Raw genomic sequence first — 20,021 nt, 5'->3', positions numbered from 1 at the left:
AAGGTAATTTAATGTGGAAATGTCTTTTTTAAAAATGGAGTTGGAACAATTGAACAACCATACTCAAATAAACTTCACCCTAAACCTTACATATTATAAAAATAACTAACTGAAAATGGATCATAAATCTAAACGTAAAATGTGTAAAACTCTTAGGAGAAAATCTTCACAGCCTGAGGTTAGGCAAAGGGTTCTTAGACCTCACACCAAAGCACAATCCTAAAGAAAAAACATCGTTAACTTGGACTTCATCAAAATTAAAAACCTTTACCCTGTGATAAACAATATTAAGAGAATGAAAAGGCAAGCTGGGAGAAAATCTTGACAAATCACATGTCTGACAAAGGACTTGTATCAGAATATATAAAGAACTCTCAAAACTCAACAGTAAGAAAACAAAAATCCCAATTTAAAATTGGGCAAAAAGACATGAACGGATGCTTCACCAAAGAAGATACACAGATGGCAAAAATTACAGGAAAAGATGTTCAACATCATTAACCATTAGAGAAATGCAAATTAAAGTCCCGATGAGATAACACTGAGCATCTCTTAGATTAGCTCAGAGAGAAAGTCCTGACAGTACTGACTCCCCTCGAGGCCCAGGAACATCTGGATCTCTCCTACATGGCTGGCGAGAAGGTAAAATGGTACAGCCACTCTGGAAAATAGTTTGGCAGTTTCTTATAAAGTTAAACATACGCTTTCCATGTGACCCAGCCATCCTACACCCAGGTTACTTACTTGAGAGAGCTGAAAACTTATGTTCACACAAAAACCTGGTCACAAATGTTTACAGCAGCTCTATTCATAATCCCCCAAAACGGGAAACAACCCGAATTCCTTCAACGGATGAATGGATAAACAAGCTGTGGTACCTCCGTCCCATAGAACACGACTCCACGAGGGGAAGGGCCAAGGGACTGACAGGGCAGCAACCTGGATGAACCTCGGAGGCGTTCGGCCGGGTCCAAGGAGGTAGGCTCAAAAGGTTTCATGCTGTGTGATTGTATTTATGTGACATTCTTGAAAAGAGAGCATAGTGATGGAGAACAGAACAGGGGTTGCCAGGGGTTACAGGTGTTGGGGGGGGGAACGGTTGTCTCTTGATTGTGATGATGGTTATGTGAATTTATACACGTGCTAAAATTTATAGAACTCTGCCCAAAAGAACAAGTCAAGTTTACTGTATGTTAATTTTAAGAGTAAACATTTTTAAAGGCATATGTATCATCAGCATCACTTTTTCTAGACAAATGACATTAGGGTGTGACTCCTTTGCCTCTGACCCCCGCCCTCTCCCCTGTGAGTCCTGATGGGGGAGCAGAGCCGCTAGCCATGCAGGGCGCTGGGGTACTGGTGCTGACCATCCTCGCCTCTCCTTCCTGTCTCTGCTCACTCCCCACTAAGTTGGTCCCCCTCCCCTTTCTCCTGATGTCCTGACCAGTTTCCCTCCCCGAGACCATCCGTCAACACCTGTCCCAGACTCATCGGAAGCTGAGACCAGATTGCCTGGTCTGGCATTTCAGACGCTGTGGTTGGCCTCACTCTTCTTGTCCACTCTCTGCTCTCTTTACTCTCCCACATGTCCCAACTCTCCGGTCCAACTCCAGCACTGAGCTCTTCCTTGGGCTGTCCTCCCCACCACCTGCCCATCCATCCCTCAGGGCCACCTCGCATGCGGACCCTCCCTGAGGGCTTCCCTGACCACCTCACATGGCTGATGTGCCTTTGAGAACTCCCTGGGCCATTTGTTTAAATGTCTTCCCTAGTCTGTGTCACACTGCACCTTGTGTAGTAGCTCTTGAGGTGTGAATTCCTTCTCGTCCTCTAGACTCTAAGCTTCTCTGTGTTGGGTCCCAACACCTGGTTATTGTTGCCTCCTCATATTACTTGATGGAGTGTCTTGCATACAAAAGGTGCTAATCAAAGAAAGTAGACAGAATATCAAGGCTATCTTCCCTGTTTCTAACTGGTATGGTCTGGAGAACCCTCAAGTCAGTAGTGTAGGAAGCCCTTGTACTACCAGATGTGGGGCCTGGAAGGTGACCTGACCCCCCTTCCCTGGAGGTCTGTCCATATTGCACTCAATGAAGGGATCCTCAAGGTCCACCCTCGGGGAGACTTTCTGCCGCGATCCCCACAATGTCTGTCTAGACAGACTAGGTTGTGCTGGGGTAACAAACAACCCCTGCATCTCAGTAAATCCTACACATTCATCACAGGTTGGCTGGGCCTTTGCTGGAAAGTGTCCTCACTCAGGGACCTGGGCTGAGACAGACTTCACCTCTCTCAGGGCCAAGATAGGAAAAAGGAATGTGGCAGACTTTACACTGCCTCTTGCCGCTTCTACCTGGAAAGACACATGCCCTTTTTGCCTGCCTTTCCTTGGCCAAGGCAAGTCATCTGGCCACGCCTAAGTTCCAGGGGGCAGGGAAATGCAACCCTGCTCTGTCTAGAAGGAAACCAGAAATATTTGGTGAGCAGTAGCCCCAACCACCGCAGGTGAGCACAGCAGTGGGAAGAGCTACCCCTCCTAGGAGCTGGAACTGAGAGCAAAATCTTCCCTTGATTTTCTGCAGGATCCTTCCCAGAACACAAACACGGTCATCCTCTTAGCATGCAATGCCATTTTCCTGCAGAGTGTGTTTAGTTTCTGTGCTATAAACTCAAGCAGCCAGAATTCTACACTCTTGGTTCCGTGCTCCCAGGACACTGGTGCATAGCTCCCTAACAGATCACATCACAGTGGTTTTGGAGGGAGCTGTGGGAGGAGCCAGGAGAGTGCAGTGCTGCACGGCACGGGCACCTGAGCCAGCCTGCTCCATCACTTCCTAGTCCTGTGATGTTGGCGAAGTATACAACCTCTCCGTGCTTCAGCTTCTTCCCCTGTGAAATGGGAATCATAATAGTACCCCTACCTTAAAGGGTCGTTGTGAGGATTAAAGGAATTAAGACATGTAAAGCACTGAAAATAGTGCCTGCTAGAAGATATGAACAGACATTTCTCCAAAGAAGATATACAGATGGCCAACAGGCACATGAAAAGATGTTCAACATCACTGATTATCAGGGAAATGCAAGTCAAAACTACACTAAGATATCACCTTACACCCGTTGGAATGGCTATAATCACCAAGACAAAAAATAGCAAATGTTGGAGAGGTTGTGGAGAAAAGGGAACCCTGATACACTGCTGGTGGGAATGCAAACTGGTGCAGCCACTATGGAAAACGGTATGGAGATTCCGCAAAAAACTAAAAGTAGGAATACCATATGACCCAGCTATCTCACTACTGGGTATTTATCCAAAGAACTTGAAATCAACAATTCAAAGAGACTTATGCACCCTTATGTTTGTTTCAGCATTATTCACAATAGCCAAATCATGGAAGCAACTCAAGTGCCCATTGACTGATGATTGGATAAAGAAGATGTGGTATATATACAATGGAATACTACTCAGCCATTAAAAAACACAAAATCATCCCATTCACAACAACGTGGATGGACCTTGAGGATATTATGTTAAGCGAAATAAGGTGGACAGAGAAAGACAAACACCATATGATTTCACTCAGATGTGGAAGATAAACACAAGGACAAAGAGAACAGTTCAGTGGTTACCAGGGGGAAGGGGACTGGGGGAGGGCACAGGGGGTGAAGGGGGGCACTTACATGATGATGGACAAGAAATAACGTACAACTGAAATCTCGCAATGTAGTAAACTATTATGACCCCAATAAAAAAAAAAATTATGCCTGCTACATGGTAAGTGCCCAACAGATGTTACCTATGTAAGCAGACGTCCCACGAGGGACCCCAGAAAAGAAAACCTGCAGCTCTTTGAGCCCTGAATTCAAAATCAAAGGATGAGGCTTGTTTCAATGTATATTTAAAACACACACACACACCCCCATCCCTTCCTCCCAGGCTTCCTCTCTCCCTCTCTCTTTTTCTCTCTCTTAGACCCAATTAGAAGAAGACAAACAATCCAATTGAAAAATGGGCAGAAGATTTGAACAGATGCTTCACAGAAGAAGATATATGAAAGGGCATTAAACATGTGAAAAGATGTTTAACATCACTAGTGATCAGAAAAACGCAAATTAAAACCATAATGAGGTAAACCACAATGGCTAACATGAAACTGACAATACCAAGTGGTGGCAAGGATGTGAAGCATGTGGAACTCTCATAAGTTGATGGTGGCAATGCAAAAACAGTACAGCCACTTCATGTAACAGGATGGCGGTATCTTACAATGTTAAACATACATCTATCATATGACACAGCAATTTCGTGCCAATGTATTTACCCAAGAGAAGCGAATGCCTAGTCTACACAAAGACGTGGACATGTCAGAACAGCCTTATTCTTAATAGCCCCCAACTGGAAAGAACCCAAATGTCATGGCATAGTCGTACAATGGAACACTGGTCGACAGTCAAAAGGAATGAAATATTAATATATGCAGCAACATGGATGAATCTCAAAAACTTTATGCTAAATGAAAAAGACTATATGCTATCTGATTCCATTTACGGGAAATTCTATAAAAGGCAAAGCTGAAGTGACGGCAGATCACTGGTTTTCTGTGGCTGTTGTCAAGGAGAGATCAACAACGGAAATGCGGGAGAAAACCTTTTAGGATCAGGAAACTGTTTTATATTTGGGTTTTGGTGGTGGTTACACAATTCCCAAAATTCATCAAATTATACACTTAAAATAGGTGAATTTTATTGAATATAAATAATGCCCTAAAAGAAAAAGCAAACCCAAAGACTGATTAAGTGTCTTTCAGCTTGTCCTCCTGTCTTGCGTGGGATGGTCTCAGGCCTGCCGAGCAGACCTCCTTATTGGAAATAAGGTCATTCGAGGCTCATTTTCTTTCCCTTGCCTCAGAGCTGTGGATCGAGCTGACATTGACCGATTTCCACTGGGCCCCATAGTGTGTCCCAGGTGGAGGCTGACGGAAACAAACTTGTGTTTCTGCCACTAATGATACAAGCCTTCATCGTATCCTCTGCCAGGCCCTGTTCGTTGTCATTACACCCATTGAAGAAGAGAACAGTGATAACGAGCTGGGTGTTATCCGCTCACAAATAATTTATAATGGGCAAACTAGGACAGGAACAGAGCTTTTTTTGGCTAAGGAGGTTGCATGTCACTCTTTAAAATCTAGGCCAAAAAATTATTTATAATGCATAGACAGTCACTCAGAAAGTTAAAAGGTTCCTTTCTTCTCTCCCGTGTGTTTGAACACTGTGCTTTTTGCCCCGGACTAGCAAAAAGGCCCCTGAGCATCTCACTGCTACACCTGCAGTCAGCCTGTGCTTGTGAGAGAGCACATGGGAAGACAGTTACTCGGCGAGGCGTGAGGCCTTTGTAGAAACCCCTTAAAGAATTTCAGCTCCTCCCCCAAATCCAAGAAGGATAGAGACAAGGGAAAAGTCAGGACCTTTAGGTAAGGGTAGTGACCATGCACTTCAGGCGAGCGTTGAAGAACCACCTCAGATGTTATCAGGACACAGCCTGAACTAAGACAGAGTCTGCAAAAGGTGGCTTGTAAACGGGGGTGTTGAAGTAAAACACAGGTTGTGTGTAATGAGGCAGAGGCAGACGGACTGGTTATGGCCATCATGGCATCTAGGAAAGGGAGACTGGGAATGTGGCCCTGTACTTCCAAGGGCCCTTTGGGGAAGCAGAATCTTTGTTGATACCAATACCTACCCCAAGGGAGGTGAGTCCCTCTGATGGGAACCCACCGAGTTGTCGCAAGCCACCAGCACCCTGCCTGGCGGCGCATTGCCCAGTGGCCTCCTGATGAGTGACAGCTCTCCAGGAAGTGTGTTCCCAGGCGCCGGGATGCCTGGACCAGTAGGCAGACCACGTTTGATAAGGCCTGCAGCTGTGGGCCCTGCTTTCTCTCAGTGAGCTGACTTCCTAGAACAAGTCCATCCTGGGTGAATTTGGGAGAGATGGGTCAGCCTTCCCAGCCCTGGCTTGCCTTTGAATGAGCTGGCTGTTGATGAGCGGCTGGGTCTGTGGGGCTAAGAGCCAGTCCTGGGACTATGGTGTGTCCTTGAGGATCCAGGCCTCTGGAGCGGTGCAGCCTCCCAGGCTTCCTCAGGGTGAGAGTGGCTTCCTGCATCACGTGTTCCTTGTTTGGTGTCTACTGGAGCGGCCCCTGTAGCCGTGATTTCCTATTCAAGTTCCCAGGGTCCTAGGGTTCCTCAGAAGTACCTTGGTGGCTCAAGGGAGATCTCCTCCCCTCAAACCGAGCAGCTCCACTTTGATCTCTTTATAGGCATGCAGTGTAGTGTGGCATTTTTTTAATAGACTTTATTTATTTATTTATTTATTTATTTTGCTGAGGAAGATTAGCCCTGAGCTGACATCTCTTGCCAATCTTCCTCTTTTTTTGCTTGAGGAAGATTGGCCCTGAGCTAACATCTGTGCCAATCTTCCTCTGTTTTATATGTGAGTCCCTGCCACAGCATGACTGACAGGTGTAGGTCCACACCTGGGATCCCAACCCATGAACTGGGGCCACCAAAGCAGAGCACACTAAACTTAACCACTAGGCCGTGGGGCCAGCTCCATAAACTTAATTTTTTTAGAGGAGTTTTAGGTTCACAGTAAATTGGATGGAAGGTACAGAGATTTCCCATATATTCCCATCCCTACATATACACAATCTCCCCCATTATTAACATCCCCCACCAGAGTGGTACATTTGCTACAACTGATGAACCTACGTTGACTCATCATAATCCCCCAGAGTCCATAGTTTACATTAGGCTTCACTCCTGGTGGGGTGCGTTCCACAGGTTTGGACACGTGTGTGATGACACGCATCCATCCTTACAGGCTCGTACGGAGAAGTCTCACTGCCCTGAAAGCCCTCTGCGCTCCAACTGTTCACCCTCCCCCTCAACCCCTGGCAACCGCTGACCTTTTTAGTGTCACCATAGTTTTGCCTTTTCCAGGATGTCACGTAGTTGGAATCCTACAGTATGTATCCTTTCAGATTGGCTTCATTCCCTTAGTAATATGCATTTAAGTTCTTCCATGTCATTTTTAAAAGGGTTCCCCTGCTCTTAGCATCTTGACAGCCGTGTGCAGTCCCTGTCATGCGATGGCCAGGGGTCCGGCGTGGCTTACAGACAGTTTTTTGTGAGATGTGCCTTGTCTCCCCAGTAGGAAGATGAGCTCTAGGATAGTGGCCAGGACATAAGCCCTGGGTGGCACTGGCTGTCTGCTGGACATTGGGGACACCTGGCTACCCTTCATAACTTGGTGCCACTAGCCAAGTGCATGGAGGTGGAGTGGATGTGGTGTGAGCCTAAGGAAGGGCTGTCAGGTCGAGCTCCTCTGGGCTGCAGCCGTCTTGTCGTTTGCTCCCGAAGTCAGAGTGAGCAGCATCTGGCGACGGAGCTAATCTGTGTAAGCTTTTGCATCTGAGTCAGAACTTACTTATTAATACTGTCTCTCTTTGCGGCCAAGAGTCTAGCAAAACATTTTTCTGTCCCCATTACTCAGCTCTGAAATGTGGTGAATGTTACTTTCCCTGAAAGAGTTTTGATAAGTGATCACGACAGAATACACTCTGATAGAAGGTACCTCCATTTCATAATAAAGCCTTTATGAAGTGGAATGTTCCAGTCACCTGTGCATTTTGTGTTTACAGAGCTTCTCGAAACAAGTCTGAGAAGAAGCGTCGGGACCAGTTCAATGTTCTCATCAAAGAGCTTAGCTCCATGCTCCCTGGCAACACGCGGAAAATGGACAAAACCACCGTGCTGGAAAAGGTCATTGGATTTTTGCAGAAACACAATGGTAAAGGTTATACTTCTCTCTGTTTTTATGCTGCTCCTGCCCTTTCCATTTGGTGATGACTTCATCAAGCTGGTCTTCCTGCTTGGTTCTCTCTCCCCAGCAGAGCCCAACCTCATCAGTCACAGGCTTCCTCTTTCAAAGGCACTCCGCCCTCTGGAATAGCTCCATCCCCAGCAGGTGTGGGAGAGGACACTCACCTCCCAAATGGCTTTATTAGCCAGAGGAGAGAACCCAGAGTGGCCTCCCAGGGTAGCACCCAGCCCAAGCAGAGTGATGCTAACAGTGGGAGCGTCCTGATTAGAAATGTCTAAAGCAAGCATTTTTCATTCAGTCCTAAAGAAATGGAATGCCCAAGTATTCATTTGCCCCTGGGTCAGACTGTACTGGTTTCTCCAGACATCTCTGCCACCGCCCCTAAATTCTTTGGCCTTCTGAACTACACCATGAAAAAAATAAATTGAAATTCATTAACTTACTTAATGTCAGATCCATTTTTTATTGAGATATAACTCACGTACCATAAAATTCACAATTTTAAAGCTTATAGTTCAGTAGTTTTTAGTATATTCACAAAGTTGTGCAACCATCTAATTTTATCATCCCGAAAGAAAGCCTGGGCCCATTCACAGTCACTTCCCATTTCCCCTTCCCTCCAAATCCTGGCAACCACTGAGCTACTTTCTGTCTCTGTGGATTTGCCTGTTCTGGGCGTTTCATACAAATGGATTCATACAATATGTGGTCTTTTGTTTCTGTCTTCTTTCACTTAGCATCCATATTTTAGCAAGTATCTGTACTTCATTCCATTTTATGGCCAAATAATAGTCTATCGTATGGATATACCACACTTCATTTATCTCTTGATCAGTTGACAGATGTGGGGTTGTTTCCACATTTTGCCTGTTATAAATAATACTGCTGTGAACATTCCTGTACAAGTTTTTGATTAGATCTATGTTTTCAGTTCTTTTGCATGCATACCTAGGAGTAGAATTGCTGGATCAAATGGTAGCTCAGTGTTTAACTGTTTCAGGAACTGCCAAACTGTTTTCCGCAGTGGCTGCACCATTTTACATTCCAGGAGCAATGTATGAGGGTTCCAATTTCTCCACATCCTCACCAATGCTTGTTATTGTCTGGTTGAGTATGTGTATTTACTATAGCCTTCCTAGGCAGTGTGAAGTGGTGGCTCATCGTGGTTTTGATTTGCATGTCCCTAATGACTAATGATATTGACCTTTACTGATCACTTCATGTGCTTATTGACCATTTGCATATCTTCTTTAGAGAAATGTCTATGCAAATCCTTTGCTCATTTTTAAATTGGGTGGTTTATCTTTTTGTTGTTGCGTTGTAAGAGTTCTTCATATATTCTAGATACTAGACCCTTATCAGATATGTAATTTGCAAATATTTTCCCCCATTCTGTGGGTTGTCTTGCCACTTTCTTAATGATGTCCTTTGACACACAAAAGTTTCAAATTTGATGAGGTCCAGTTTCTCTGTTGTTGTGGGTTGCTTGTGCTTTAGGTATTGTATCCCTATCTGAGAAACCATTGTCTAATCTAAGGTCATGAAGATTTACATCTGTGTTTTCTTCTAAGAGTTGTATAGTTTTAAGCTATAAATTAAGCATTTAGATATAAGCTATACATTGAGCATTTAGATATTCAATCCATTTTGAGTTAATTTTTGTGTATGGAGTGAGGTAAGAAGTCACAGTTCGTCCTTTTGCACATGGATATCCAGTTATACCAGCACTCTATTCTTTTTCTTTAACTTTTTAATGCTGTATGAAAGTATAACACACATACAAAAAATACGCGGATCATAACTATATGATTTAATTGGTTATGGCAAAATAAACAGCCAGGAAACCAACACCCAGATCAAGAAATAGAAACTTCCCCAGTAGACGCCCCTTCCTGTCTACCTCTACTTTCCCCAGAGGTAATCTCTTCTGGCTTTGATTTAACCTTACGGGACCTTGTTCAGACGGACGCATACATCATAGACATGGTGTCCGTGCGATTAGTCTGTGCTCTTCCAATGGTACGGCTACTTCGTTTTCATTGAAACGTAGTATTCCACTATATGACTTGATCCATCCTTGAACTTACGTCTTCTTCAAATCCTCCTCTCTCCATTTTACTCTCCTTCAAACTCTTTTACTTCTTAGCACTGACCACTCTGCCCTGCCACTCACCTAGGGATGGTACAAAAAATTGGAGAATAGTTAAGAGGGTTCAGGAGCTATTAACAAGCAAGAAGAGCAGAATTCTTTATTCCTTAACCATGACACCCAACATAATAAAGTCAGAAATGTCAGATTATTGAGGAGATAATTACATAGTGATGCTTCTCTTTCACTGACATTTTTCTAGACAAGATGATTTCATGGAAGAAGGTAAGGCTAGGATATTAGATAGTTTCATTATACTTGTTATTCTTTTATTATTTCTTTAATAATTGTGTATACCTATTAAAAATGTGACAGTAATGATATATCCTCCTTTTTTTTCCCCAAAGCTGCCCAAGGCAGAGTACAGAATATGTTAATTGCTTTTGTTAAAAGTCAGGCAAGAACAATCAAGCAGGATTGGAATAAAGTGTTGCATCAATATTCGACTGCCCGGATAATTTAATCGGAATGGTTACATTTCCTAAAAAATGAGTTAGGCAAGTGAAATAGCAGGTTGGTTGGATTACTAAGATGTTTTGTGCAAATGACTCAAACTAGGTCAGTGGCACTGAGAAGCAGGACAGCTGTTAAATAGGACGGCTGGGATCAAGTTCATCAGTGTGACATTTATGCTGGGCTCTGTCCACTGCGGAATTGCAGAGTTGTCAATTCTGGGACCTGGAAGGGATCAGTAGCAGAAACTCGGCCTCCTAACACCGGGAGTGCCTGTCTCTGTTTCGCCTTTTTCATAAGATTAAGGCCTACTCTGCACAGCCCACTTAAATGCAACCAGGACCACTCCAGAATCTCACTTATCCTTATTCCACATTCAAAAGATTCCATATCCAAAAGAAAACAGAAGTTCCATGGAAGATTTTGTGGAGAAATATAGTGGTTGGACCAAAATTAGGATTAAAGCAAAAAACAGAAACAAACTTTTCATTACCTATAACCCAAATGGACGTGAACTCCCTCCCCAAGCATCTGCAGTGGTCAGCATTTCTTCAGGGCCCACCATGAGCCAGGCAGGCACTATGCTAAGGGCACTACATATAGGAACTCATCTGAGCTTCACAGCAGTCCTTTGAGCGAGTACCATTTCACAGATGAGGCAACCAAGGCAGAGACGTTAGGCCACTCACCCTAGTCAGACAACGGGAAACATATTTGGTATTTTCATTGGTATATAGTATTCTGTTACATGAATACCAGGCAGTCTGTCTCCAGAGTCAAGTTTTTAACACTACACCCTACTGCTTCTCCACAAGAGGTGACTTATGGGGCTCTTGTGGATATTGATATCATTGCTGTGCTAAGGATGTTCATTAGTGTGGCATTTAGACTACTGGTTCTCACCCTTGGCTGCACTTTAGAATTGCCCAAGGAGCTTTTAAAAATACATATAACTGGGTGACACCTCACACATGAACACGTCAGAATTTCTAGGGGCAGAACTCCAGTGGTGAGCTGGAGCCGGCTCACGTCAGCTTGCAAAAGATGATTGTTAAATTTTCAGGAGTTTTGCGAGCCAGTTGGCATCAAGTTGACTGCTTGAAATCAGCCACCGTGGGAGTATTTGCACCACAGGAATGGGCAAACACAACAAATCAGGGCTTTCTGTTGTAGAGATGGGGAGCCTTTTTACCAGTACACCACTGGGTAAGGCCCAAGCATCCATATTTTTAGAGCTCCCCGGGTGATTCCAGTGTGCAGCCGAGGTTGAGAACTGTGGGTTCAGACATGCTTTCTGCCTTCATGCTAACGGGAGACCACATGGTAAGTAAGGAAAGAGGATTAGGTCCACGTAGTTGTTATAATTATTTAGCTCTTTCCTCAAATCTTTCAGTTTTCTCGATTTGGGAGATAAATCTTGATCTTGAAATGTATACCTATTCTCTTTGAAGTAATCCAAATCAAAATGAGAATCTGACCATGTTTCTTTGTAGAGAAATTTTGTTTCATCAGTATCTATTATGAGAGAGAAACTCCTAAATTATGTAAACAGCAAGGCGTATTCATCCTTATCCACCTCCATCTAAATGTTACTTCTACAGGGCCAGGCCGACCTGCATGCTTTCCTCTTCCTGTGTGAGTCTCCAGCTGATTTAACGTCATTTTATCTCAACATCAAGTCCCATTCTTCATTCACGCCCCTTCAGCCTTTCTGCCTTAGTGGATCGGGGGGCGGGTTGGGGAATGGAGAAAGCTGCAGAATAAGGAGAAATGTCTCTGTTGGGTAGAGTAATATTTCCCCAGCCCAGCAGAGTTTCTGCTCCATTTTCCAGACTTTTCTCTGACCACATATAGCTCAAAGACATACTGCTCCTTGTTCACATGTACCAGGAGCAGCTGTGAGGTAAGCATTCTAGGGCACAACTACAACTTACACTATAGTAGAATTTTTGGGGTTTGGCTGTTAATTGCAATGTTTTCCTGCAAAAATTGCTCCCAGGTGGTTTTACCTCCTTTGCTATTTAGAAACCACTTTGACCACATCTCTTTGTTATTCCTGCCTGTGACCAGTAGCTTCTGATATTGGTCACATCAAATGCCAGTGGAGGCATGATTATGACTCTGAATTTTATTTCCCAGTTTAACATTTTTTGACCTGCTTTGAGATGTTTTCTCTAACATATTTTTTGATATGCTATGAGTTGAACCTTAACTTCCAAGGATATAATCAAATTGTTGAACTACAAAGCAAATGAAATTGCTGCTTCCAGCATTGTTATGCTGTTGTTTAGAAAGTGTCCCATCATACGGAATGATCTGAAAGTTACTTATGTAAAAGAGAGGGGTCTTTCATTTTCCTTTACCATTAAGCTGAATGGGCCTCTATCTAAGTCAAATTTGGACTGCAGGAAAGACTCTTCTGGGCAATTAATCTACAGTTTGATCCTAATGGTCAAAATAATTTGACAGATGAGTTTATGGGTTGGGAAAAGGGAGAGGGCATTTATGGTGTTAACTGATTAACATATGGGTGGTCCATCTCTCTTCTAAATGGTCACACTGTGGCAACCATTTGTCTGAGGAACTGGTTTCACCCTCTCTTCCTTGCCTCGGCCAGCACCCCAGAGGGAACGCTGGCCCACAGTTGTGTGTAGTGCCCTGCCTCTGCTTCCCAGGATGCATCTTACTAAGTGTAGCCTCTGGCCGGAGTGGCAGCAGCAACTTGTTCTTTCTGAAATCTCAAGGAAAAAACCGTCCTGGGAGAGCCAAGCCTTGCAGAGAACACTGGGTGACTGAACACATGAAGCTTTACACAATCACGTGCGTTAACTCAGCCTTTCCCGTCATCTTCATTCACGGGTAACCACGGAACTGATTCAAATCCATTCACCCAAATGGCGGAATGCGTTCTGCACGCTCCATGTAAGAGGCTACCAGCAGCACAGGGTCAAAGGAGGAAGCCTTTCAATGTTTCTCCTAGTTTAAAGTTTATAGATTATCTGCCTGAACAATTTGCATTTTCCAGGAGGTTGTTAAACAGGTTGGGTTATTTCTCTGAGGTAGGATATAAATCAGATGTACTTAAGTTTTTCTTAGCACCAAGAGAATAATCCCTAAAGAAACCTCTTACTACATAAAGGGGAGCTAAGTGTTGGTTAAACATGGAGGATAAACCGAAGGAAAATCAAATATATTCGATATAGCATTTAAGTTATCTGTAATAATCTCATCAGAGATGTTTTAGTAATAAAACAAAGCACTCTTTCAAAAGTGCAGAACTAGAGTCTTTAAGGAGACCTGTGTAGACTGATGACTACTGAATTTACAAACGTGAATAACATCTTCAGCAAGAGGGAGTTACAGAAACAAGCAAACTATAGATAACCCAACAAAGTTTTGAGAAGAGTAAATTCTGGCTTTAAAAAGAACTAAGTAACATGTATCTGTATGGCACATTATACTTCAGTACCTGGAAATGCTGAAGAATACATTACATTCTGCATGGACACAATAGGTTATTTACCACGAGCCTAAGATGCTTCTGGAATTTTGAACATCCCATATCTCTAAAGTCTTTTGCTTCACCTTAACCGCGGAGAAGCAGCTTACGAACGAGTGTCACCATCCCAGTCTTCTTCCTGTTGCCTTGATAGGTGGCAACTACCACACTCCAACTGCTGATGATGGCCTTTGTCTTGTAGAAATTCAAAGGCATTGTGCCACCTGCTAATAGCAGGCACTACGCCCATGCAGAGGGCGGGGACTCTCCTCCCCAAAGCCTGAGTCAAGGATGTGAAAACATCAAGAGGTGTTTTTAAGCCCGTTACGTCCAAAGTTCACAGTCCTTGGAAATCAGGGTAACATATCTCCTTATACTGGCTTCTTTAATTAAACTACACAGAGGTTTACACAAAATTACATGTACTTCACTTGTTAATTCCAATTTCTAGGTGCCTTTGAATATAAAAGCTTATTTCTGTTTTTTTTTAGAAGTCTCAGCGCAAACGGAAACCTGCGACGTTCAGCAGGACTGGAAGCCTTCGTTCCTCAGTAATGAAGAATTCACCCAGCTGATGTTGGAGGTGAGACTGCACTTTCAGATTAGCTTAATGGGTTGCAAATCAAAGTGTAGCTGCTTGTTCCAGATAAGACCTGTCCCAAAGTAAACAACTGTTCTTGACCCTGGAAAGAGGTCTTGAAACAGAACCCCCTCTGAAGCTCTGCACACTGTTGCTTGTGTTTTGGCTACTGAGTTGGGCAGTGTAAGCAAGGATCCCCAAACGGAACAGGGTGTGTACGGTCACGGCACTGATGGCAGGGCGGGCCCACCCATCCTCACCCAACTAGAGGACACCGGGTGGGTGGGGGTGGCCAGGTTGGAGGTAGGTAGAGCAAGAGGAAGGAGAGAGGAAAGATTATATCTCTGCACCGTCTTTTGGCTCAGACAGTCTCCTTTTTAGAATGCAATAATTTTTTCCCTTAGTAGAACACATTTTGAAAACAAAAGTCTTCTTTTAAAGTCAAACTTGAGCTCCTATTACATCAACATGACAGGTGGGTGTCACAGCCATAGGTAACCCTCTGCCTCCCCACCCAGCACATACCCCTTCTGCACTGAGAGAGGTGCTCACGTTTCTTACCCTAGACAGTCAGGCGCCCACACCCACCTGCAGAAATCTGGCTGATCTGAGTGAATAGCCTTCCTCGATGTCAGATGTTTATATATGAGTGAAATCTCTCTGTACACATGAGGGTAAGTCTGCAAAAATGTCTGGCTCAGAGCTCCGAATTCTAAACTGGGGCTAAGACTGGGAGACCATGGATGTGACCGTGGAGGGAGAGAAAGCCCCAGACGTGGCATGTCTGGGCCCTTGAGCGAGAAGACGAAAACTGGGACAGATGAGGTCAGCAAACGGAAGTTAGACCCTGGCTGTGTGTCAGTGGTTCCTGGCAGGGTTTTTGGAGAGTGGCTTCTTGGGCTAAATCTTTCTATATCTCGTCTTATGTGCCTATATAAGACTGATGTAAACTTTAATTTACATAAATTAACTATGCAGAAAACAGAAAGTACTGGAGTAAGAAAATGCCAGAATGAAGATGTCCAAATATTATGAAATATAAACGCATTAATGAAAATTTGCATAAAATGAAAGGTACTTAAATCTACATGTGAGCTATATTTAAAGAAAATACAGAGCTTTCTCCAGAAGCAATGCATTTTAAGTATATTAAATTTAGAGCAGCTTGTGAAATAGAATGTTGAATTAATGCATCATTATACTACTTTGCATAAATCATTTTGTCTTTTAATTCTTAGGAAAAAGTGGTTAAAACGCATAACCCTATAGCACCCAGCCTCTTTTTAAGAGCCTTTTTAAGAGCACAACCTTTTTCTTTTTCCAGTGAGTTTCAAGATATCAAAAGTATTTGGGGAAACATGACTTTTACAAAATTAAAAATGGATAAATATCCGGGCTGAAAGGGAGGACTAAGATTCAGGACACTAGAATTTCTAGAGAAAGAAAATTTTAGATTCGTATGGCTATTCCTTCTGCACTTTCTCCTGCTCCCAAGATAAACTCCTTGAAGCCGATCTAAAGGAATCATGCTAGATGAGAGAACTGGACCTGAAATGAAGCCTGTACAGCAGGCGGGCCTCCTGGGTGAGCTGCAGCTTTGAGGAGGCTGGGAAACCCAGCAGCTACTCCTTTTGACTTCTCTCTGCTGTTTTAGGCTTCTATTCTAACCTGTTGCTCTCCAGTAGACGCAGACCCGGTGGTGAGTAGCGGCAGCCTCCCCTATCTTCTCCCGAGGGTCCGAGCCCCAGCAGTGGCCCCCACAGGATGACGTCATCATTCTCCACTGTGTAACTTCTTCATGCTGTGTGTCCCGTGCCAGCTGCACAGCCTTCTCCTTTTTCAGAGTCATTTCAGGGAACACGAGGAGTCCAGACGCCATATCTTAGCAACCAGGAGGTTCCCATTTTAAATGAGAACAGAACCCCTCAGGCCCCAGGGCACTGACCTGCTCGTGCCTTCTGGCTGTGAATCCTTCCTTCCTCCCTCTTCTCTCAAAAAGGCCCCAAACCGGACTCCTGGAGGGCTCACGCAGCTGTGGAGTTTGAAAGAACAAAAATGGCTTGGTTGCAGACCAGTCACACTGGTGAAGTGTAAGCTGGCCAAGATCATAGCCACAAGCATTTGAACAGGTAGACTCAAAAGGAGGAAAGCTTTTGTTGACCGATGACTAGGGAGTTTGTGGTGTTTCTGGAACTTTATTCAGAAAACTACAGCGATCTTTTCTCTTAGCCCAGTGGGCGTCCCAGAGAATGCAGAAAGATTCCATCAGAATCGGGAAAGGGGTGGCTTCATTTCCCCCTGGTGTGTGGCAGGTATAAAATTTGGACCATTATGGCACCTTTGGCGTCTCTGAAGCTCCTGTCAAAGGCACCTTTGCCTTGAGAGGGGCACATCACTTTGCAGTCACATTCTGTTGAGTCTCTCTCGAATGCTGCTGACGGGACTTCTAAAACCGGAGCAAGTGTTCTCAAAGCAGTGACTCAGCGCAGTTCTTGTGCGTTTGATGGAAAATGCCAATGAGCTGATGAAAGTTATCTTCCATCTATAAATACCTTTAGCTTTTTAACACCCACTTGCTTTACGAATTCAAGAGGGGCATGGGCTCACGGTGCAAGGAGATAATTTGTATTGCTCCTACTTGTGCCAGTATTTTAGTCTGCTTTTTCCAAAAAGCTTCGGCTGACATCATCAGCAGTGCCCCCACTTCTTAAAGAAATTCACCTCCAGGAGCGCTGCAGATACAATTTTAAAAACAACTTAGAAAAATACTTGAGGGAAAAAGAAATAAAAGTTACTAGGATGTACCTCTGGTTCACCGTAAGGTCTAAACCAGGGTTTCTCAACCTCGGCAGTATGAACATTTTGCACCTAATAATTCTTTGATGTGGGGGCGTCCTGTGCATTGTAGGATGTTTCACAGCATCCTTGGCCGGTACCCACTAGATGCCAGCAGCTCTCACACCAAGTAGTGACGACCAAAAATGTTTCCAGACATTGCCAGATGTCCCCTGGGGGCCAAAATTGCCCAGCATTGAAAACCACTGATGTAATTGAAAAGGATGAGATCTGCTTAGAAATACACTTCAATATACTTTTCAGTCTTAAATCCTGCAATATGTAAGTGTAAAATAATAAATGACCCTAGCGTTAATTTTCCTGGGGAAAAGAACTCGCTCCCATTTTGGCACATTGTAACGGTACTCTTCACACAGTTAGTGGACAATTTCCAGTCTCTGCTGCCACGGTGCACTTAGCCACACCCTCCTAACTTGATGGCATTACAGCCCTTTCGGCTGTGCAGAGCCTCAGCAACATCCTGGGAGAATCTAGCTGAGCATACGAAATGTTTCCAGAACTTTCTAAGCACATTTTTCAGTTTGGGTTTTTTTTTCCCCAAAGTGGCAAAATTCCCATACTTGGGAAAGACGGTCTTTCAAAGACACAGCCAGTAAAGCAACAGTGATAGATTACAGTGACAGCCCACCTGAGTGTATTACTCCCTCAAAGATGCGTTTTCTGGTGAGGTGGGCTCGGTGCACCCAAATAGACAGTTCCCAGCACCACCCCATTCTCTGCTGCCTTACGTAGTCTGAATTCTAGAGATCAATGTTCAGATGTGTCTTATGAAAGCATTAGGAGCATCCACTAAGGAATCTAAAAACAAAACTGCAGAAGTGTCTGTGAAAAAACGTTGACTGTCTAAACCTTCTCTTTTCTCTCACAAGCCCCCAGAGCAGGGCATACAGTAGGCACTCAGTAAAATCTTTTAAACGAAAGCATTTTTCAGACATTCTGAAATGCCTTGTGGATCCAGTTGAGTTACACGGTGCTTCCGCCTCAGCCCTTACTTGTTACTTCTGTAGAATAATGTGAATGTTCTTTACAAACATTTCCTTCAGGAGGTATTTCTTTTGTGGCAGTGAATGTAAGCAGAGGTCTACCCTGACCAACAGGCACACTTTCTGTTTTTAATGCATCTCTTAGGCCTGATACTTTCGGTAAATGTTTACCCTGAAGTCGAAGTGATCCTGAGGGTAGGAGATGGGGACCATAAGATATCCCTGACATCTTTTCATGGTAATTGTGATATTTCTGATCCAGCTCAATAGTTAGCTTATCATTAAAACTACTTGGGTAATTTCCATGGCTGAATTTTGTTTCATGATACCAATAGTCAGATTTTTCACTGAGCCTCAAAGAGCTTTTGTGAGCACTTTGTGTGGGCTAGACAAATTCTGTGTAGGAAACCATCCTGTGTGCAGGGCAGAAAAGTGCTGCGGAGTTATTCATGGAAATATTCTAAGGTTACTAGACGATGTCAGTGTCATAATAGGGGGTCCTTTGCTTTGCTGACATCCTCCTCCATAAAAGCTTGACGAAGGTGCCTTCAACTGTGGCGTTTTCCGCAGGCATTAGATGGTTTCATCATCGCGGTGACACCGGACGGCAGCATCCTCTACGTTTCTGACAGTATCACGCCTCTCCTCGGGCATTTGCCGGTGAGTTTCTGCTCTGACGGCCTTTGCCAGTGCACGTTATCACCTCTCCTGGAAACCCATTCAGACCTCAGCTCGGGGGTGGTGCAGGGATGTGGGGGTCTGCGTGTGAGGAGGGTCAAGAACTGCCCTCGACCAGGCCGAGGAGGCCAAGGTCCCGGGGGCCTTCCAGGGGAAGGGCGGGTGCCGGCATGTGTTGCCCTGGAACAAGCAGGACGCCGTGGTCTCCTCAAGGCCAGACCTGGAGCGGGCGCTCTGACCCTTCTGTGCCCCAGAAATTGCGCAGGAGCAGTGGACCCATGAGAGAGTCGCAGCACAGTTAGCAGAGCTCAGGGTCTTTACAGAGGCTGATAGACGTCCTGCAAAGGGAAAAGCTGACGTCCTGGGTCCACTGAGAGCTGGTCGAGGACTGTGCCGCCGATGGTTGGAGATGGGCCGTGGTTTGGGGATCACTAGGGACATGACTGAGGTTGCAAGTAGGTTGTGATATTTACTGGGGGTAGCAGTTCAGCAACGGGACGATCCCAGGGAGTTGAAATACTCTGAGAAGACGTTATTGGACCAGGTAGGCCTCGGGGAATAAGGAGGATTGTGCAGGCAGAGAGGAGAGGGCCAGCTCCGAATTCCGGGGGGAGCCAGGCAGAGGCGCAGAGGTGGGGTGGGCATGACATGGTCAGAGCCCCTCCTAGGTGTTCCTCCCTCCCTCCTTCCCCCGTCTCTGCAGGGGCCTTGCTGGCTCTGTGTAACCCTCCCCCCCATTTAGGATGATCTGATTCACAGGGCAGTTCCTGACTGGTGGAGGGTCCACGTTTGATGGCCCCTCATAGGCATCCGGCCAGCCTTCCATTTCCCGCCACGCCGTGATTTATCCCCACAGACCCTGACGTTGAGTGACAGCTATAACAGGAGCAGCCTGTGGGTCTGATTGGGATAAAACATCTTCTCTTCTCTCTCCTCCCTGCAAGCCC

At 44.7% G+C, this 20,021-nt stretch overlaps 1 protein-coding gene across 9 annotated transcripts in view; it reads left to right on the top strand.

Annotated features, from left to right (window-relative positions):
- Positions 1-20,021, top strand: part of NPAS2 (neuronal PAS domain protein 2) — a 159,139-nt gene that overhangs the window by 88,168 nt on the left and 50,950 nt on the right. For all 9 annotated transcript variants that reach the window (XM_023618548.2, XM_005599789.4, XM_023618546.2 and 6 more), the window contains exons 3-5: positions 7,695-7,843; positions 14,469-14,560; positions 18,967-19,056. In XM_023618548.2, coding sequence (XP_023474316.1) covers positions 7,695-7,843; positions 14,469-14,560; positions 18,967-19,056 — 331 coding nt within the window. The remainder of the gene's footprint in view (positions 1-7,694; positions 7,844-14,468; positions 14,561-18,966; positions 19,057-20,021) is intronic.

Source organism: Equus caballus, chromosome 15, assembly GCF_041296265.1.
Source record: "Equus caballus isolate H_3958 breed thoroughbred chromosome 15, TB-T2T, whole genome shotgun sequence".
Classification (NCBI taxonomy): domain Eukaryota; kingdom Metazoa; phylum Chordata; class Mammalia; order Perissodactyla; family Equidae; genus Equus; species Equus caballus.
The sequence above is the reverse complement of the archived record's forward strand: the minus strand, read 5'-3'. Positions and strand labels throughout refer to the sequence as shown.